The sequence below is a fragment of the Carassius gibelio genome, chromosome A7 (assembly GCF_023724105.1).
Source record: "Carassius gibelio isolate Cgi1373 ecotype wild population from Czech Republic chromosome A7, carGib1.2-hapl.c, whole genome shotgun sequence".
Classification (NCBI taxonomy): Eukaryota; Metazoa; Chordata; class Actinopteri; order Cypriniformes; family Cyprinidae; genus Carassius; species Carassius gibelio.
In genome coordinates this window covers 34,557,089-34,578,518 of record NC_068377.1, presented here as the reverse complement: position 1 = coordinate 34,578,518, position 21,430 = coordinate 34,557,089, and the positions used below count along the sequence as shown (strand labels likewise).

General features: G+C 36.6%; 1 protein-coding gene across 1 annotated transcript in view; it reads left to right on the top strand.

Annotated features, from left to right (window-relative positions):
• LOC128017371 (synaptotagmin-7-like) overlaps positions 1-16,103 on the top strand; it is a 52,421-nt gene extending 36,318 nt beyond the window's left edge. The window contains exons 2-4 of the mRNA XM_052602737.1: positions 4,128-4,231; positions 12,168-12,259; positions 15,676-16,103. Of these exons, the coding sequence (XP_052458697.1) occupies positions 4,128-4,231; positions 12,168-12,259; positions 15,676-15,814 (335 nt within the window). The 3' untranslated portion in view covers positions 15,815-16,103. The remainder of the gene's footprint in view (positions 1-4,127; positions 4,232-12,167; positions 12,260-15,675) is intronic.
• Positions 16,104-21,430: the final 5,327 nt, after the last annotated feature.

Sequence of the window (21,430 nt, the reverse complement as noted above, 5' to 3'; positions counted from 1 at the left end):
TGAGTTACTTCTCACCCCACCCCCTCTTCCATTTTTTGTGTATTCTGGGGTGCATTAAAGCAAAACGAATCCACTGCATCCTCAGTGGCTCTGATGTTGGGAGGAAAGACTCTTATGCTTACTTTTACATCCATCTGCTCAAAAGTGGTGAAAATGGTGAACTGAGGGTGGAAATATGCTAATACGGGACAGTCCGTAAGGGGCCGTGGGCGGGGCCTGATCAGTATGATGTCATACTGCTCAGAAAATCAAACATCATGTAAAAGTGACTTTTGCATCCGATGTTCCCTTTAAAAGAATTGTAATTTTTACATGCAGCGTCGCTCATCAGTGTCAGTTTCAAAACAGTGGACCAATCAGTGGACCATACCCCTAAAACAGTGGATCAATCAGAAAACCCAGGAGGCGGGGCAAGCTTTGCGGGTCTTTGTTAGCAATGTTGGCATGGCAACTGTGATGAGGTGTTCTGGGCAGTGCTTTTGTTTTCTTTTTTTTCTAAGCACTCCCTTAGATATTTTAAGATGCAAAGATTTGTTCTGTGTGAACGGCCCCTAACTCTGATTTCTAACCAGAAATACATATTTTGACAAAAAGCGATTTAAAAAGCCTTGTTTGAAAGTTTTGAAAAACTCTACTTCTTGTACAGTGTGACCGATTTACTTCAAATTCACACTTCTTAATGAAACACGATCCCGTTTTTCAGCTCTGAATTTTGCCCTTTCAGAGTAATCACTCAAATCTGTCTCGGGTCATTTTCTGATCTTATTCTCTCATCTTCTCCATATTGCTTCCTTTCTTCCCTCTCATTGTTACTGCTTCTGAAAGGCCAGAAATGCTAGATAAAGTTGCTAATGGTGCAGTCAATGGAGAGTGATTTTCAGATATCACCCCTCAGAGACACTTTAGAGCAGAAGGGGCTTCTAGTCTTTCACAGTACAATGAGTGTTACCAACACAAATGAAGATATCCACAGGTGAATGAGGAATGAAGCTGAAATTCACTATGATCACTAATACATATATCTGTGTTTATCACCCAACGTTTTCTTTCAGTGTCACACGATTATTGAAAAATAATGAATAATTTATTTTCCCCATACAGGTTTTTTATTGTGGTGTGATCCATTTCAGATAAAATGCTTCCCAATTCAGTAAATGAATGAATGAATGAATTAATTAATATACAAATCATATTTTCAATTAGTATTTTAAAGCATGTTTCTGTAGGATTTCATTTAAGACCTTTATCACTTATACACTTTTTATTTTCATATGCTGGTTTTTATTTTTTATTTATGTTATGTTTATACCTTCTATTCTTTCTATTCTTTTATAAACCATGTTTCTTCATTTCAAAGAAAAATACCTTTAAAATTAAAATTGTAAAATCTTAAAAAATAGCTATATATAAGATATTGAGACTTGTTTTAAGAAAATAAATCTTGATATAAACACATTTTTCTTACCGTAAGTTTGTTATTTTACACAGTTTAGCGTCTAAATGTAACTTGTATAAGGCTGTTGAGAAGTTTTTACTGGAAAAACAAGAAAAAAAGGTAACACTTTAGAATAATGGTCCATTAGTTAATGTTAGTTAATTCATTAATTAATATGAACAATACATTTATTACTGTATTTATTAATCTTTGTTACCGTTAGTTAATAGTTTAAGTTCTAGTTTAAGTAAGCAGTTCTTAGCTGGGATGTGAATCAGACTTTATACTGTTAGTCAGACGTCTAAGACTAATAATCTGATACCATTAAATAAAAAGATAACCTCGGCACACATTCATCTCCTCTTTCTCCTCTCACTGTAATTTTCCTCATTTTTATATTTCTTAGAGGCATTATAAAATCATTTATCCTGCTCCCTTCTGCCCTCTTTCTGACAGAACCTCCACGGCTCTTTTTCTTTCTTTCTTTTTGTTCCGCAATATATATTATTTCCGCTTTCCCTCGCCCTCTCAGTTTCCAGATTACTGTCAGATTTTCTCTCACTTTTTCGATCTAAAGTATTACCCTTCCAAACTTTTCAACTGTGCTTCTAAACACCAGTTTCAAAAGGAAATAAGAAAGAGGCGATGGCGTCCTTTCAGAGCTTTTCTGTTTTGCTGGTCTTCAACACCACATCTCCTCACCTTCTGCCTAAATCTCCTCGGCTCTGAAAGTCTCACGGTTGCGCTGTGACTCAGACCTCACCTAAACTCTCATGACGGGGTCAGTTCGGTTGTATTGAACCAGACTATAATATATTCCAGATGTGTTTTAGTCATTTTAACTGGATTATACGGCTGCTCTCCGTTTTGCGCATCTCACTTTTCTGAGCAGCTGCCTGTGTTTTATTTCGCCCCCTTCTCACTTCACTACTGCACCAGAGAAATCATTTTCTGTCCTTCAAAAAATGTTTCTTAACCTAATAAAAAAAAAAAAAAATGGGGCAGTAAATTACAGGTCATCTTAAGTAATGAATGAAAATGAAATGAAAACATTTATAAGCATAGATTATTTTTATTTTATTATAAACCATATTTTTTTAGGAGTTGTATTTAAGGTATTTTTGATCCTGGACCATAAAACCAGTAGCTTGGGTATATTTTTAGCAAAAAAAAAAAAAAAAAAAAAAAACATTGTATGGGTCAAAATCATTAGGATATTAAGTAAAGATCATGTTCCATGAAGATATTTTGTAAATTTCCTACTGTAAGTATTTCAAAACATGCATTGCTAAGAACTTCATTTGGACAACTTTAAAGGTGATTTTCTCAGTATTTCGATTTTTTTGCATCCTCAGATTCCAGATTTTCAAACAGTTGTATCTCGGCCAAATATTGTCAGATCCTGATAAACCATACATCAATAGAAAGCTTATTTTTAATATGATGTATAAATCAATAAATTTGATTTAATCAATATATTTGGGGAAATTGACCCTTATGACTAGTTTTGTGGTCCAGGATCACATTTATCACTTACATACATTTTATTTTTATTATTATTTTTATTATTATTATTTTAGTTTTTATACTTTATATTATTTTATGATTAAATATGTGTATTTAGGATTTTGTATATGAGACTTCATCATTAATGCAATATTTAATTATTATTGTTTTTTTAAATGATGTTTCTTCATTATGTACTTCATCATTCATATGCTAGTTTTTAATTGTATTCTTTTATTAAGCATGCTTCAGGATTTTGTACTTGAGGCCTCATCACTCATACAATATTTAATTTTATTTGTTTTATAATTTTATTATAGAGCATATTTCTTTAGAATTTTATTTGAGACTCACTCAAATGCTATTTTATTATATATATATATAGAGAGAGAGAGAGAGAGAGAGAGAGAGAGAGAGACAGAGAGAGCATGTTTCTTCTATGTTCTTCATCACACATACACTATTTCATATTTATTTTACATATTAGAGCATGTTTCTTCATGATGTAATACCTCACTCATACTATTTAATTTTTTTTATTTCATTTAAGTTTTATATTATTTATTATAAATCATTATAAAACATTTGAGAGCATTAACACTCATAATTATTTTACGGATTTTTCTATATGATTTATTTATTTCTAATTTCGTTGGTTTTATTGTTTTAAACATGTTTCTTCAGGACCTGTTTTTTTGTGAATGTTTTTAGGATATACTTGCCTGAGAAAGCTGTGAGTCACTTTGTCATTCAGATGACACAACCACTCATTTGAGCAGCATTTCATTTAGTTACAAATGTGTGCATAAATTGTTAAAGATGTGCCCCCTTTGAAATGCTAAATGACCCCTTAAGCATCGCAACAGCCTTGTGACATTTCATGAAAAATGTAAAACATTTTCCTTGCTATTTTAAAATATAATCTTGGTTTTAGTGATCTGCCTTGCTGCAGCATCCTAATCAAGATAGATCCTCACCAGTGACTGATTTGGGACGCTCTGCACAGGCAGCAACTCTGTGTGCCACATTAATAGCACCATGCACTCTCAACTGATTCCAATAGAGTTGACATTAGCATGTTGGTAAGCTTCTGACGTGACACAGATTGAAGAAAAGTTAACAGCAACATGCAAAGTGAATGCACTAACTTTGACAGCTCTAACATTAAGCAATCGTCTCTCTGCAGGTTCTTTGTCTCTGAGTGTGTTCCTGGTATCGGTGGGTTTAACGGTGTGTGTCGTGTGGCTGGTGGCGCTATGCGGGGTCTGTGGATGGTGTCAGCGCAAATTGGTGAGTGATGTCACTTCCTGCACAGGAAGTTTCCATATCATTGAAATTTCAACACACTATATTTGTGTTGGGTGCTCAGATGTAAAACAGAAAAAAAAATAGGGAAGTTGCCTTGGGGTCATCTAATTATTTTTGTTTGCCATTTCCACAAATTGGTGTTGTGCACACAAATAGATTGATGAAAAACTAAAAACGCAATGGAAGGATTTAACAGCGTATTGTTAATATAGTAGCAGGAGGAGGGGGCATGGTGTGCCCTCGTTTGTGTTTACATCAGACCTCCATACAGATTGCCTTTCAACAGTTGTAAATCTCATTTTCTGTCTGGATAATTAGCTGTTGAGCCTGTAGTTTTCTGTTCAGCCTCAGCCTCTGCAGAACAAGATTTGCCATTCAACTCTTGTAAAGCAATTCAGCGCAAGGCGGCCAAATGAGACTGAATCGTGAGGGAGGTAAGAACAGAACGTGTATTAAGGAAAAAGAATAATTAGGCTAAATGATTTATATATAAACATAAAAATGTGATTACATAGCCATTTGATTAATAGCCAGTTGATAAAAATAATCCATAAACAAAATGAGTCACCTGGGGTCACTTGAATCGAATTATCCTCTCCCCAAACGGACACCTATTCTTCAAAATTAATTACCTTTAGCACATTAATGTGTCACTTGCTTTTGGCCTAGAAGAGTAGCCGAATGTGAAGGCATCGTTTCACAACCGTGCATGCGTAATACAGAATCCGTGTTTTCCATTCGTCATCTGAGAGGAGTGATCAGTTTTGAGATGGTCAGCGCAGGCCAGACGGAGGGAAAGAGAGGAGGAGTGCGAGGCAGACGGGAAGACTGCAGGGTGGCTAAAAAGACATTTCAAGCTTTAATTACACTCAGTAATGGCTTCCCCATCACGTGCCCGGCCCGCGGGCATCTACCGTCTTCATGTTATTACAATGAGGGATTACAAACTCGCTTCTCGTTTTATTCGCTCATTTTCTTGAGCATTTTTTGCTCATCCTCTTTAGCCATTTTCAGACGTAGTAATTTTCAGTCTCAATCAGAATGTGATTGTTCTCTCGTCCTCTGTTTTCATACTGTTCTTAATTGCTGTTTGGTGACTATAAAATTATTAGAAAAAAAAGTTTTGTCATCAAATTTATTGTGTTTTCACACTAGAGCTTTCGGCGGGGAGCAACTTTCCTGGTACCTGTGATTCTGCCAAACTCAGAGCTGTTTATTGATGCAAAAACTACATATGTGACTGATTTCTAGAACTCTGAATCTCATGAAAACATGCTGGGGGAAAAACTTAAGTGTGTTTGTTTTATTTTCTAACAAATGTTCGACAATGGACATGAATGTCTCAGGAAAGGTCTGTCATTTTCTGAGCTGGAAATGACTTTTTTTGTCTTTCTAAGTTAAATTACTTTGCTAGAATTATATTTATTCTAATCACACACTTTTTGCATAATTGACATTTACTGCTTTTATAGTTCATCTTGTCTCTTTGGTAAACAAGTGAAATGTCATATTGCTTATTTTTTATATTTTAGGATTGTAAGGTTATGAGTAAAACAATGCAATCTATAAATGATATGTTTGAAAAGTAGGAAAAATACATGAAGGCATGTTTCTGTTTGAATGTGATTCTTTTTTAATTTTATATGGTTTATTGTTAGAAATTTATAAAAAATTTGAATTAGCTTTTATTTGTATATGTGCATTGTTTTATATTTTTATTTATTTTTATATTTAGTGTATTTTTAATTCAGTCGGAATTCAACTTTAATGTTTTATTTCATAAAAAAGTATAATAATATATTATATAGTATTATTTGAATATTTTATTTTTTAGTTGCCAAGACAGCATTTTACATTTTAGTAAATTATATAAATATATATATAAAGAAGAAAGAAACACCCAACAAAATTAAAGGCATTACAAAGGTAAGTATGAATTCGACATATTATTATTATTACATTACATTGATTTATTTATTACTGACATTTATTTGCATGACAAGAATGATAAATTGAGGGTAAAATGTGCTTGATTGTCAAGTAAATAATATCACAATCCAGAAAACATAAGTGGTGTAACAGATTTCCTTGGTTCAAGCTGAAAGTATTTTTTTCTTTCACCTGTGCCAACATCAGCCATGAGTCATCATGATCCAAACTCCTTTACAAACAGACTTTGACTGTTGCTGTAAATAAGGATTAGTGTTTTTGGTTTAATGAAAGTGTCTGTGGTCAGTCTTTTGATCAGCAGAAGCAGAACTGATCTTAATGAGTGAATAAGTTGGGATGTGTTATGTAAGGTTGCACAGTGAGAGTCTCTCTGGCCTTTTTGTTTCTCATACCTCATACTGCCACGCCGCAGGGCTCACTAATGATTCATATGTTTTTTTGTCCACAACACCCCACGCTCTGCTCTGCTCCGCTCCGCGCCGACAGACTGCATTCACTCTCCTTCTCCCAAATAGATTTGACAGCACTGGGCGGTTTCAGGTCAAGACTACAAAGTTTCTCTCTGTCTGATCCAGCTCTGAGTCTGGAGAGATTAGAGATCAGCGTGTTGAAATGGACAGAACGCTCGCTGAAGTTGATGTCAAATGTTGTACATTCATAATGTGAGAAGGTCTGTTGTTTTGTTGTTGTTTTTTTTTATTATTATTTTTCTGTTTATATTTATTTCCAGCCTTTCAACCCATCCATGTTCACATCCATGACTTGTGATGACTTGTTTTTGGTTTGTAATTCTATCTATCTATCCATCCATCCATCCATCCATCCATCCATCCATCCATCCATCCATCTATCCATCTATCTATCCATCTATCCATCTATCTATCTATCTATCTATCTATCTATCTATCTATCTATCTAACTTTCAATCTATCTATCTATCTATCTATCTATCTATCTAACTTTCAATCTATCTATCTATCTATCTATCTAACTTTCAATCTTTCTATCTATCATTTGATCCATCCTTCTGTCTATCCGTCTATCTATCACTCGTTTTGTTGTTCTCTCTCTCTCTATCCATCCATCCATCCGTCCATCATTTTCTATATCTATCATTCTGTCATTGGGTGTCCATCCCTTCATCCATCTATATATCCATCCTTCTCTCTCTCTCTCTCATTCTCTCTCTCTCTCTATATATATATATATATCTAATCCATTCTTCCTTCTGTATGTCTATTCATCTATTTATCCATCTATCATTGTATGTATCCATCCATCTAACTGCCCACTCCTCTTTCTGTCTGTCTTCATCTATTATATCTGTCTGTCTATCCATCCATCCATCCATCCATCTTCCTATTGTTGTATACATCCATCCTTTCATGCATCGGTCTTTCCATCCATCAATCTATTATTCATCTACTATCGTACTATACTCACCGGACACTTTATACAGGTACACCTGTTCAATTGCTTGGTAACACAAATTGCTAATCAGCCAATTAAATGGAAGCAACTCAGTGTATTTAGGCATCTAGCTGTGGAGAAGACAACTTGCTGAAGATGAAACCGAGCATCAGAATTGGGAAGAAAGGGGATTTAAGGGACTCTGAACATGGATTGGTTGTTGGTGCCAGACGGGCTGGTCTGAGTATTTCAAAAACTGCTGATCTACTGGGTTTTTCACACACAACCATCTCTAGGGTTTACAGAGAATGATCCGAAAAAGAGAAAATACCCAGTGAGCGGCAGTTGTGTGGACAAACATGCCTTGTTGATGTCAGAGGTCAGAGGAGAATGTGCAGACTGGTTAGAGACGGTAGAAAGGCAACAGTAACTCAAATAATCACTCGTTACAACCAAGGTATGCAGAAGAGCATCTCTGAACACACAACACATCGATCCCTGAAGCAGATGAGCTACAGCAGCAGAAGACCACACCGGGTGCTGCTCCTATCAGCTAAGAACAGGAAACAGAGGCTACAATTCACACAGGCTCGCCAGAATTGGAGAAAAGAAGATTGGAAAAATGTTGCCTGGTCTGGGTCAGATGGTAGGGTCAGAATTTGGTGTAAAGAACATGAAAGCATGGTCCATCTTGCCTTGTCTCAATGGTTCAGGCTGGTGGTGGTGGTGTAATGGTGTGGGCGATATTTTCCTGGCACACTTTGGGCCCCTTAGTACCAACTGAGCATCGTTTAAACACCACAGCCTACTTGAGTATTGTTGCTGACCATGTCCATCCCTTTGACTAACACTTTTCTTTCCGATGTGACTGTTAGGAATCATTTTCACTAGTGAATCATGTAACAAAAGATGGAGAGAAATGTATCAGTGTAAAAGTAATGTAAAAGTATCAGTGATGCAGCGCTCTCCATGTGCTCTTCACATGTGAGAAAGAGCTGGATTTGTTGTGAGACGATCACCTGTGAAAGATCTCCCTGCTTCTCTTACAGACAGTCTCACACTCTCTATCAGCTGATGATGTCATGTTTCCCCATGCTCCTTCACCTGTCTTTTGTGATTATAAATTCTGTTTGAAAACCCACTCCTAGTCTGCCTTTGCTATTTTTCTCCTTGATTTTTTTTTCTTTCCCTTTACTTTTTTTCCCCCACCTTTGATAGCGTACTGCATGCCTGTCAGAGATCTACACTAGCATTTCTTATCTTAAACAACTCTTAAACAACCCTCAGCCCACCATCATTACGGTGTGAGCTCCGTAGGTCTGCAATTCCCAAGCATCACCATGGCTGGAGAAATACCTCTGCCTACAGCCTCCGAGGCCTGGACCCCACCTTGGCTCATAGACTCAGTGGCTCCATTTTGCTTCCACCGTCACCAGCTCCACTGGGCTTCCCCGTCCCTCCGGCTCCAACCTTGGTCTGGCGTCGACCATCCGGCACCTCAGGACTCCACTCCTCCAGCTGCGCCTTTTCCCTTCGTCTCTCGGGCTCCGTCTGGCTCCTTTATCACTTCTGCTCCTCCTCAGTCCTCAGTCGCTCCGGATCCACAGTGGATCTCCGAATCTTTGCCTCCACCTTGGTCGCCAGAGCCCTCGGCTCCATCTTGACTCTCCGGGTCCTCGGCATCTGCCTGGCTCAAATTCTGCATGGCACAAATTCCAGTTCAAACTCATATCTCCTAATGCAAAATAGCTTGCTTGTATTGCAAATCACAAGATGTTTGTACCTGTGTATGAACACTTTTGTTTTGCTTCCTCTTTTGTTACCTCTCATTACATCGGTAGACAGATCATTGCAGAGGAGCACTGCATGTTGGCAGGTGACATAATTTTAAATGCTCAAAACTGGCAGGCTATTGTTGCACCCAAACCAAGACGCTGCTCTCTCTTCCTCCCATTTGTATCATTTATCATCTCTTACATAACTGCTGGCGGCTGATGGCTTTCAGAGGACTCTGTAATAAATATTCCACCTGCAGAATCACTTTGAGATGGATTGGCCAATCAAGAGATGGTGGGGAGGAGTGCATCTTTGACATACAGGATATGATGTAATTAGCCTTTATGTAATTGGTTGCATCGATCAGTAGAGTTGTCTCAGTTGTCTGCCAAAAGCACGACTGTTTGCATATGGTGCATTATGGAAGCATATGAGTGTTTTCTCAAGCTCAACTGTAGTCTTTTGGCTTGAATGTCCATTGAAATTATGCTTTTCAATTTCAGGCCTAACTATGCATGTGTGACTTTGTCTGAATGTGTGTTTACAGTATTTGGCCACATTTGCCTCAGTCTCTATTTAATGTTATGATAGTTAACTAAATCTGTTAAAAACATTTTCATTAATTGCAATAAATAAGCATTAACTCTGTTTGACCACTTTAGCCTGACTCTTTAGGCAAGGCAAGGCAAGGCAAGTTTATTTATATAGCACATTTTGTACACAATGGTAATTCAAAGTGCTTTACATAAAAGAAAGTAAAATAATCATGAAGAAAAATAATAACAAAAATAAAACAAGCAATTTTAAAACTTTTAAAATGATTAAAACGTTAAAAACAGAAAATGATTTTACATAAAAAATAAAATAAAACATTGAAAATATAGTGCAATCAGTTCGGACATTGCACAGTGCTCATTCAATAAATGCACAGCTAAACAGATGGGTTTTGAGTCTAGATTAAATCTTGACTAGTGTTTTAGCACATTTGATCTCTTCTGGAAGCTGATTCCAACTGTGGGCAGCATAGTAACTAAAGGCAGACTCCCCTTGTTTTGTGTGAACCTTTGGTATTTCTAACTGACTTGATCCTAGTGATCTGAGTGCTCTGTTAGGTTTATATTCAGTGAACATATCTGCAATATATTTCGGTCCTAGGTCATTTAGTGACTTATATACGAGTAAAAGTACTTTAAAATCAATCCTAAATGTAACTGGAAGCCAGTGTAAGGACCTGAGGACTGGTGTGATATGCTCAGATTTTCTGGTTCTAGTCAGAATCCTGGCAGCAGCGTTCTGGATGAGCTGCAGCTGTCTAATGGTCTTTTTGGGAAGGCTGGTGAGGAGCCCATTACAATAGTCCACCCTGCTGGTGATGAAGGCATGAACAAGTTTCTCCAAGTCTTGACTGGAAACATAACATCTAATTCTTGCAATGTTTTTTAGATGATGGTATGCTGATTTAGTTACTGCTTTGACATGACTACTGAAACTAAGGTCTGTCTCCAGAATCACACCAAGATTCCTGACTTGATTTTTAGTTGTTTGACCCCTAGAGTCAAGGTATGCATTCACCTTGAACACTTCATCTTTGTTTCCAAATGCAATGACTTCAGTTTTTTCCTTGTTTAACTGAAGAAAGTTCTGGCACATCCAACTGTTAATTTCATCAATGCATTGGCAGAGGAAGTCAATGGGGCTGTAGTCATTTGGAGATAAGGCTAGGTAAATCTGGGTATCATCAGCATAGCTGTGGTAGGCAATTTGGTTCTTTCTCATTATTTGACTTAGTGGAAGCATATACAGGCTAAACAAGAGCGGTGCAAGAATTGACCCTTGTGGGACTCCGCATGTCATGGACATCCACTTAGACTTATCCTCTCCTATACTCACATAATAGCCTCTCCCTTCTAAGTATGACCTGAACCATTTAAGTACCATCCCAGAAAGCCCGACACAGTTTTCCAGTCTCTCTAGTAGTTTATTATTATTTACATTTACCTGACGCTTTTATCCAAAGCGACTTACAATTGCTATATATATGTCAGAGGTCGCACGCCTCTGTAGCAACTAGGAGTTAAGTGTCTTGCAGTGGATTCGAACCCAGGTCTCTCACACCAAAGGCATGTGACTTATCCACTGCGCCAACACCATTATTATTATTATTATTATTATATGTTTTACTATCTTTTCTAGACTGTTATGTTATGTTCCTAGATGTCAGTTTTATTTTAATTTTGAATTTGGTCATGGTGGTTTAGCACTTTATTTCTCAAATTTATTCAATAAATGAATAAATAAATAAAAAATATATATATGTATATAGAGATATAATTTCTACATATCTTTACTCCTACTTGAAAAGAGCATCTACTAGAGCTTCTCAAAAATGGAGAAAATGTTAACTTTTGCAATGCATTCTGATGTAGGCATCCACTTGTGCTTTCGCTTGATTAGATAGATTCACCTGCTCTTTCGACATCTTCAAAGTGCATCTTATGCCTTCCAATCCATCAAACACTCCATTAGAGTTTCTCTAGTGTGTAAACAACCCAAGGGTCTCAGACTTGTCATTAATATCTGCGTAAAACCCCTCTTTGGCTGTTGATGGTGTGTATTAGCTTTATCACTGCATCTGTCTAGCTGTACTGATTAATTAAACCGTGTGACTTGCAGCGGTTGCTCAGAATTTGCTGAAATATGGCACTTGATGAAATTATATCCGGCAATCTTCCATCTCCCTTCCATGTGTTGTTCTCTCACATTTCTTTCTTTGTTTCTGAAGGGGATGAGGAATAAGCCGGGGGTGGAGACAGCGGGGACCCCAGACTCGGTGTCTGTGTCGGGGAGAGGCCGAGGAGAAAATAAAGCAATCAAGTAGGTGCCTCCTGTAGGGCTTAACTATAGCGGTTAATGTCTCAATAATGAGAGGAAAATATTGATTCATGCTACTCAAAGTTGTACGTAGAACTGAAAATCCAAACGTCTGTGTTCATAATGGAATACTGCACTCTGCAGGGAATATACTGGATATACTTCTCAGTACATCTCAGTATGCATGTGTACCGAACGAATACAGCATTGTTTTACATTTTTCAATGTTAAATGCGCGCCGCTGAATGACGTCTGTACTTCCTGGTCAGAGAGCACCTGTCCATCAAAAGTAGTCACTATCCAATCAGAGTAGATCTCTGTTAAACCCGCCCCCACGAGAGGTTTGTGTCAAAACACCAAACAAAAAACTACGAAACGTATGCGAAATCTGTGGCGATGAATTCAGAATCCACGATTAGCGAAAACGAATCTTTGAAAAATATTAACAAAGAATGAAGAATATTTGAAGAGCCTGTTAAATTTGTGCGACTGAGTTCATTTTTTTCATTTTCATTGTGTTTTTCTTCTTTCGTAATGGCATATTTTTGATAGTTTCTGAAAAAGTTACGTTGAAAAAACGTGAAATGTGTCATTCTTAACTGTGTTACTGATACACATATGTTTTAAACATTTGTAATATTCCCTCCTTATTTGTCATTTATTCAGGAGTTTTAATTGGTATTTATAGTTTCTGAAGTGTTATATTCGATTCTCACATCAGCTGTGGCATGTGTTGTGGTCAGTACTATGGACAACACTGACTTGTTGTTTGCAAATATCAGAAATCGTCTGTTCTCATGTTCTGGCTAATGCATGCTAGCATAAATAATGTCCTATTTGCAGTATGCCCTTTTTAGTATGCAAATTTGCAGTAAGAACAGAATCACAATATGGAAATATATTTGACTTGACCTTGAATTTTCCAATTTATGAATGAAGCAGAAGTCATTTTTATTTTCTATTTAAAATTTAGCCATTTTTAGTTAAGTTTAAAAATATATATTTTTAGTAGGGCTGTGAATCTTTGGGAAGGCAGCGGTTCGATTCAATTCCGATTCATAGGTTTTCGATTCGATTCAAGAACGATTTTTGCAAATTTAGAACGATTCGATTCGATTCACAATTAAATTCGATTCGATTCGATTATAACGATTCGATTCTGCATTCTTTAAGTGCATTCATGGGATTATTTAAATGCTTCTACTAAATTCTTTAAATGCTTAGTCAGGGGGCAAATTTCAGTAGCATTTATGGTTAGAGAACCATAGGTTAAAAAAATAAATAAATAAATAAAAACTTTTGTCCATTGTTAAATGCTAGTTCAATGATGCAACATGGCATACGTAAAAATGTATGTAAGCCAAGTTTTTAGAAAAGAGCTTAAAGAGTATTATGTATAAGCTAACATTTTGTCACACCAGGGGCGTAGCCATAATTTCAGAAGTGACAGAAATGTCAAATACAATCATTTTATGTATGTTTTTTTTTTTTTGTTTCATCAGTTCATTCTACTTTTGTTCCGTTTAGCTGCAGATAAAGCCTGGCACGTCTATGAGAGCGAGATCGCTTCTCTTTCAGTGTGAAAACGTCTCTATTTATCTTTTCCTCTCCATCAGCGAATGATTCTGAGAGAAAACGCACCAGATGTCTGTTTGCTAATGAAACAAACGCTACTTTCATGCATCTGATTATCAGATAAATCTCGCGCTCTTATTTCAAGGTCGTTGTTAATGCTGTGGTTAATTTTAAAAGTTTCCTTTGTATATTCGGTTCATCTGCATTGTTTAAACACATTTATCATTCAATGGAACTGTGCGTATGATTTAGACACTTACATTTCTGCTCCGTCCATGCAATAGATACAGCTCCGGTAACTCCGTCGGTAAGATGCAGAGGGCCATTGACAAACTACAGAAAAGTAAAACTACTTCACGTTAGCATTACTGGCCACGAGTCCTATAGATCACACGTCAGCTGCGTCGGAGACGAACGGAGCGCGAGCGCAATCCTGTGACAGTGGAGCGGTAAACAGTGGAGCGGTAAACAGTGGAGCGCGTGAAGTACAGATAAGAGGCACAATTCACGAACACTCTTCAAGGTCTCCATTAATTCGTGCGTGTAGTAATTTAATGTGTATACATTTTGAAAGCATTGAATCGCTATAGAAATCGCGATTCATTCGATTCTCAGCATTTTGAATCGATTACTGTCCGAGATCGGCGATTCACGATTCAAAAATCAAGATTCAAGATCGATGCATATGAATCGACAGGGTTTGTAATCGATGCATCGAGAAAACGAGTGAATCGTTACACCCCTAATTTTTAGACAAAAAAACTTCAGTGTTACAAAATATTAGTATTAGACCAACTCTAAAGCCTTTTTCATTCTGAACACAGGCAGTGTTTCTGAGCAAACCACATAAATAACCTCAAAAAAAAGTAAGTGTGGCTCTTAAATAGTAAGATAAGGCTTTCACACACACTTGATGATGTTTAGGTCAGCAGTGTGAAGCAGCACACTTCCAGCATTAATCCACTTGGAGCACTTGCTCTGGTAACTACTGCAGGCTGAATATTAATCAGGCAATGCTCTAATTAGACACCAATGCAGCTCGCAGCAGATGGATACTGTTTTTATATCTGTACAAGAGGGCAGAAAGCTAATCACCTGTGACCGCACAAGGGCAGGGTGAGCCGTTCCGCCACACATTTCATTGTGTTTCTCAAACTCAAATGACACGTTTATATTTCTTTTACTGAAGGAGGAGAGAAGCCCACAACACCAGTGTGGAACGTTTACATGCATTATGATACTTAACTGTTTGATCAAGTTTAAGATTTAAGTATTATAATTTATAATTTGGTGAAATTATAAAATGATGAAATGAGATGATGCACCTAAAGTATTTACTTTATTCTTTAAACAGAATATTTTGATATAATATTATTTTATATGTTTTTGGTAATGCTTCTCACCACTAATTGGGTGTCTTATCTCCGATATGTCTTCTCCTTTCTGTATTAGTTGCTTCTGTTGTTTTATAGAGATCAGAAATGTGAAGCTACAGTAAGCTACTAAAGACTCAGATCCAGTGCACTGACAGCACAGAATACATGTGACTTTAAGTTGTTTGTGCAAAATATCCATCTCAAAACCCATTTAATCTCACCCTTTGAGCTATTTTTACATCGGCTCTTGTGTTCAGAAATCTTTGACTTTTGCAAGACTTCATGCCACTTAAAAACACAGGATCTCTGAAACGATGTTAGAGTAAGCTTGTCTTAAAAAGTCCAGTGTTTCCCCTCTCTCTCTCTCTCTGGACTGTCGGTCTATCTGAACTCTGTTTCTACAGTTGTTTGACTATTCCTGAAGATACGTTGTGTGGCTCTTTCAGCTGTCTTTCTGTGTGTCCGCAGTGATCTTGACAGGGACTTTTGGAATAACAATGACAGCAGCAATGTGCAGCAGCGCTGGAGCTCCTACCCACCCAAGGAGTTCCTCCTCAACATGTCCCCCTACGCACCCTACGGAGACCCTCGCCTCACGCCCAAGTGAGTCTTGGTTATACGGCTGGTAAGGGACCCCTTCTCTCTGCGCAGGGCTGTACTGAAAGGGGAAGTCCATTCAGTCTTCTCTTATTCCAGCGATCCTCTTTAGCTTACAGGGACTTACCTGTGTCTCATGAAACCTATAAAGGTGAATGTTCTCCAAGTCATCTTTCACCCCAAAAATCAAAAGGAAAAAATGGGGAAATTATATTTAGCATGAAGAAAATGAAACCTGTTTTTTAGGTGCATTCAGACTTTTTTACATTTTTAGATTTTTAACAAACTTTTTTTTTACTATTCCTGTTACTATAATACAAAAATACAATTTATGAGAATTGGTGTGGAATTTGCATCGAATTAAGTGTGTTTTTTTTCATGCAAAGTTATTTCTTATAATTTATTCAGATTTTTGGAGTAAAATATTACTACTTCTCCAGGTTTTGTGATTTTCACCTGTGACCTCATACTTAAAGTTGACATAGACATCTTAATTCTTCAAGGTCAATTTGCATGACCCACAATACATGTCCAAAGCCTGTGAGTCGTGCCAGTCATATTTGCCATTGACCCCATCTGAAAGATGTATATCTAGGGCAGTCCACGCCATTTTTTAGCATTGTAGTTGGCTTTTTGTTAATCAGCGTACACTACAATCAGTCTGAAAACCAGATTAAATGTCCAATTTTTAGGTCAGCCCATAGCTCTCAGTGAGACATGGCATGAGTCCCACTGAGGGTTGTGAGGTTCCCCATTTCCTTGAGTTTTAATTGCTTAATTGAAGTCATTATCTTCGAGGAGAAGTCATATTTCTGGTTTAATGCCCGGGATAAATTAGAATCTTATCTGAAAGGTGACAGATACAGACTTCAGGCTCCTGCCCTATTTTATTTTATTTTATTTTATTTTATTTTATTTTATTTTATTTTATTTTATTATTTTCTTTTTTTATCAGTTCTTTTCTTCTTAAATCATACATTTGCTAGTTGAGTTGAGTTTAGTAATCCAAACCACATTTGTTTAACATTTTAAACAAAATCTTACATTTTCCAACAAATTAAATACAAACCAAAATCTCATAACAAGTTTTTGTTTCATGTGATCGGGATAGTAACAAACGGTATGACTTTTAGATATATGACTCATGTGTTGTTCTAAAATGTTAAAACTCATACATATGTGGACAGACGTAATCTTCAGACACTTTTCTTTTTTCTGCACTGATTTTTGCCAAACTCTGTGATAGATGTGCAATCCCATTCTGTGGCTGTTTCTGCAGGCACAGATTCAGTGTGCGGTATCCACCAGTGCTCTCAAATTTAATTCGCTAACTTCATTTTGGTTCTCCAATGAGGCAAGTTTGGAAACTTCAACTGCAAAGGAAGTTTGAGAGAAGATGAACGACTTAAATTTCAGCGTGTTCCTCACACGGTGCTGTCATGTGATCTCAGAGGACATGAAATACAGCACAGAGTCATATACATTACTTTTATCTTGTGTTTTCAAAAGAAACGCATTAAATAACGATTTTGTGCAAAATAGAGTATTGTTAATGATAACAGCATTTGAATTTTTTCGATGTAGGCTACTGTTCTGACTGATGGATCGCTAAAACATTCACATTTATTCCAATTGATTTCTCAAGGCGCCTGTTCCCTACAGCCCTGCCAGCAGCACTAATGTCTCTAACTGCTAACATTTCACTCCCAGCCCATGGATGCATTCCATGGAGATGGACAACCCTCGAAATCTCTGACCTTTGACCCTAAAGGTTCAGATGCATTCGAGAACATCTTGACTGGAGGTGCACTGTATGTCTTGTCTGGTCCTGATCGAATGCCAAGGGTTGACTGTTAGCAATACGTCTATGTTGCTGTGCTGTTGTGTCTTTATGGTAGTTGTTGTATTTCGTCTCTCCAGTCGCCTGTCACTTCCTCTTTGTAGCTTGGCTTTCAGTGTGTACCATACTGTTATATACTTGTGTGACACTGTTGCAGGAGTTTGCAAAATGAGATCTGCTTCTGACGGCTTCTTAATTTTTTACACATTTTTCATTATTCTTTTTTTCATAGATGCTGTTTAGTAAATTGATATAATTTATTTTACTTCTTATTTATCAGTCACTTTGTATTTACTTTATTTTAACCATATAAAATCTATTAGCAGAAGTATTTCCATGTCTATTATTATACTATTTTGTACATAAATGTGCACTAAAACTGATAGCAATTAAATTAATATTTTTTTTTTATTCTTTTTAAATATAGTAAATATTTCTGTTTCTTGAATTCTTAGAAAATGACTTAATTAAATTAATTTAATATTTAGTTTAATTCACTTTTTATATTCCTGTTTAGCCGGAATTCACTTTATTTCCATTTTAGTTTAGTAATTTTAGTAATTCAGCTTTTCGACATTTTTAATTAGATTTTAAAATTCAAGTTCTTAATCTAGTATTTTTTTTACTTTGCATAATTTTATTAATGAAAATTATATTTAATAGTTTTTTTATTTCGTAAACGATAACAAACGTGGTGGAAATGCTGGCAGTTTGCCCCACAATTTTGGTGGAAAAAATGTCTCATTCACCAGTTGCTACAAATCGCCATCAAAATCTTTAATAGAGAGATACTGTATGTAAAGACTAGAGCATAAAAGGTACAGAGATTAAGACACGACTTACAGCAGTCAGCAACCTTGCCATCTGCTTTAACAAATGTCAAGCCCCCTCTGATTCTGTTCACCCCCTGAGCGTGATGCACAAATGTCGCGGTCTGGGTCATCTGTGTCTTCAGTAGCCGTTGTGGATCTGTTGCTGTCTATGCTAGTCACGACACCTGTGTTTGAAGCGTTCACCTTTGGTCTGTGTTTGGTCTCTGTGTTAGAGATTCTTCTGTCACTGTACGGTCCAGATTTAATGTATGTCAGTCCTTGTCTCACTTGAAGGGAAAGCAAGAATGATTAATACGGTAAATGGCCCGGTGGCTGGTATCTCTTTTATGTTCTGAAAGAAATAGCTGATGTGAAAAATATGTATGTGATCAAATGGTATGCATACAGTTTAAAAAGTTTGTGGTTGGAAAATTATTTTTAATTTTTTGTAATAGCCTATTTAAAATTATCTTATGAAGGCTGCATTTATTTGATAAAAATAACTGTAAAAAAACTAATATTTTGAAATATTTTTACAACTTAAAATAACTGTTCAAAATGTATTTTTTTCCAGTGATGCAAAGCTGAATATTCTGATCCATCAGAATAGAAAGTTCAAAAGAATAACATTTATTTGAAATGCAAATCTTTTATAACATTATAAATGTCTTAACTTTCAATTTTGATAAGCTTAATGCATCAATGCTAATTTTAAAGTATTACTTAAAAAATGCTAAAAGTAAGGCTTGTAGAAGTAGGGCTGCACAATTTTGCCTATTCTGACAAATGCTGTGATTTGAAAGCCAAAAGAAAAAGACGTGAAATCTCATTGAATCAGCAGCTCTCCTGTTGAACTGCGTGCGCTAACTGCTAACTAGCACATGAAGGCTGTAAATGAAGCTGTGTATTAACCACGCTCTGCTGATGTTAAAACAAATTACTCTCCATGCTGAAGTTCCCCTCTTTTCTCGTTCATCTGTCCTAAAAGTGCATTGAATCAAATCCCACTCAGTTCTCTTAGCATTCACACAATTTGATAGGAACCCACCCAGCTGGGAAAAAAAAGCTTAACAGAAGACATCTTGAACCAGCCTGGTTAGTCTGGTCTGTTGACCGGTTTTAAATGCCTTTTGGGAGCTTTTCAGATGATCAGACTAGCAGACCAAATTACTATCCAGATATATTAGTGTTGTTAATATGTGACCCTGAAACACTTTTAAGTGTAAATTTTTCAAAAATGTCATAAATTAGCTTTCCATTGATGTATGGTTAATAGGGATCGGACAATATTTGGCCGAGATACAACTATTTGAAAATCGAAAAATGCAAAAAAACTAATACAGAGAAAATTGCTTTTAAGTTGTCCAAATGAATTCAAAAGCTAAGTTTTTATATATTTACAGTAGGAAATTTACTAAATATCTTCATGGAACATGATCTTTAATTAATATCCTAATAATTTTTGGCATAAAAAATCCAGGGTCACAATATTTGATTATAGTATTTATTAATGTTTTTAATTAGCTTTTATTTTAATATTTGCAGTTTTTGTTTCAGTTTTAGTTTTAGTAATTTAAAACTTAATTTTAAACTTTAAAAAGCTTAAGGAATGAAAATTAAGTAAAAATGTTCATATATTTTTACTGTTAATATAACTATACTTTCAGCTTTATTTCAATTAAGAATCTATTTGATTTAAAATTATTTTTATTAGTTTTAATGTATCACTCTAAAAAATGTTGAGTTGTTTCAACCCAACTTCGGGACAAATATATAACTTTTGGGTTAAAAATGTAATTCAAAAATGCAACCAAATAATTGGAGTTAGTCCATAATTGACCAAAAGTTGGGTTGAAACAACCCAGCATTTTTTAGAGTGTAGTTAACAACACTGGCTTAACTACAGTGTGCTGATAGACTAGCTTAAACCAGACAAGACCAGCAAACTAGCTCAGGCTGGTTTAAACACTGCATTAAGCATGCATCGAGCAGTCCACTTCCATTTTTAATTGAATAAAATAATACATTTTAAAAAATGGAGAAGGACACATTTTGAAAATGATTCATCCTTGCTGATGAATATTAATTACATGAAGTCATCAAATTCATATTCAGTGGACCCAGTTGTCCTGTCTGATTCACTGAAAGCAAGATGATGGTAAAAAGACGTTTACTGTAGTAAGACTGCAGCTTGAGTAGTTGGGCTTAAAACTTTTACGTGGCCATTTTTAGTGGCGGTAAACAGCTAAAAACGCCTGTAGCTATATTTAATCATGTTTTATTAAACTGTAGCCTTAAGCTGTTTATAATCACTCAAGACCAAATCGTGCAGCCCTATATAGAAGAAATAACAGCTACACTGAGGTATACGTTATTTTGGTTTCTTTCAGACCAAGAGAAATGTATTTTTGTGTTATATATCAGTAACACTTTTCGTAGGGGTGTCACATACAGTAGCAAACAAATAAGATGCACCAATTCCAACAGCTTCTGCCTTCCGGTTACTGTCCGCCCATGTTCCCAGTAAATCAGACCCAACTGCTTGTTCTCCCAGCAGACGAGCATCTTCACATGGTCCCTGCGCGCTCTACATGCCCGTCACACGTGCTTGGTTTACAGCCGGGGCTCGAGCTGCTCCTTATTGCTCTGCCTAAAGGCTTCTGAGCAGTCTGTGCCTGGATCTTTCATTCTTCTTTAACCTCTCCTGTTGTTTGTTCTTGCCTATTTCCTGATTTCTCTCTTCCCTCTTTCAGTGGATCGCTGGAGAAGGGGCAGGTGGGTGGGGGGGCCGTGGGGGGTCCCAGTCGCAGTGACAGCTGCATAGGCGCAGGGACCAGCAAGTCCGGGAGGTGGCAAACTCTCCAGAGCCACCTGCACTCCGGCAGCTTAAGACCTAACAAGTGAGTGTCAGTCTCTTTGAGATGTTTGGGGCAAAAAAAGCATGACCACATGAGGCTGTGCACAGCAGAATGGT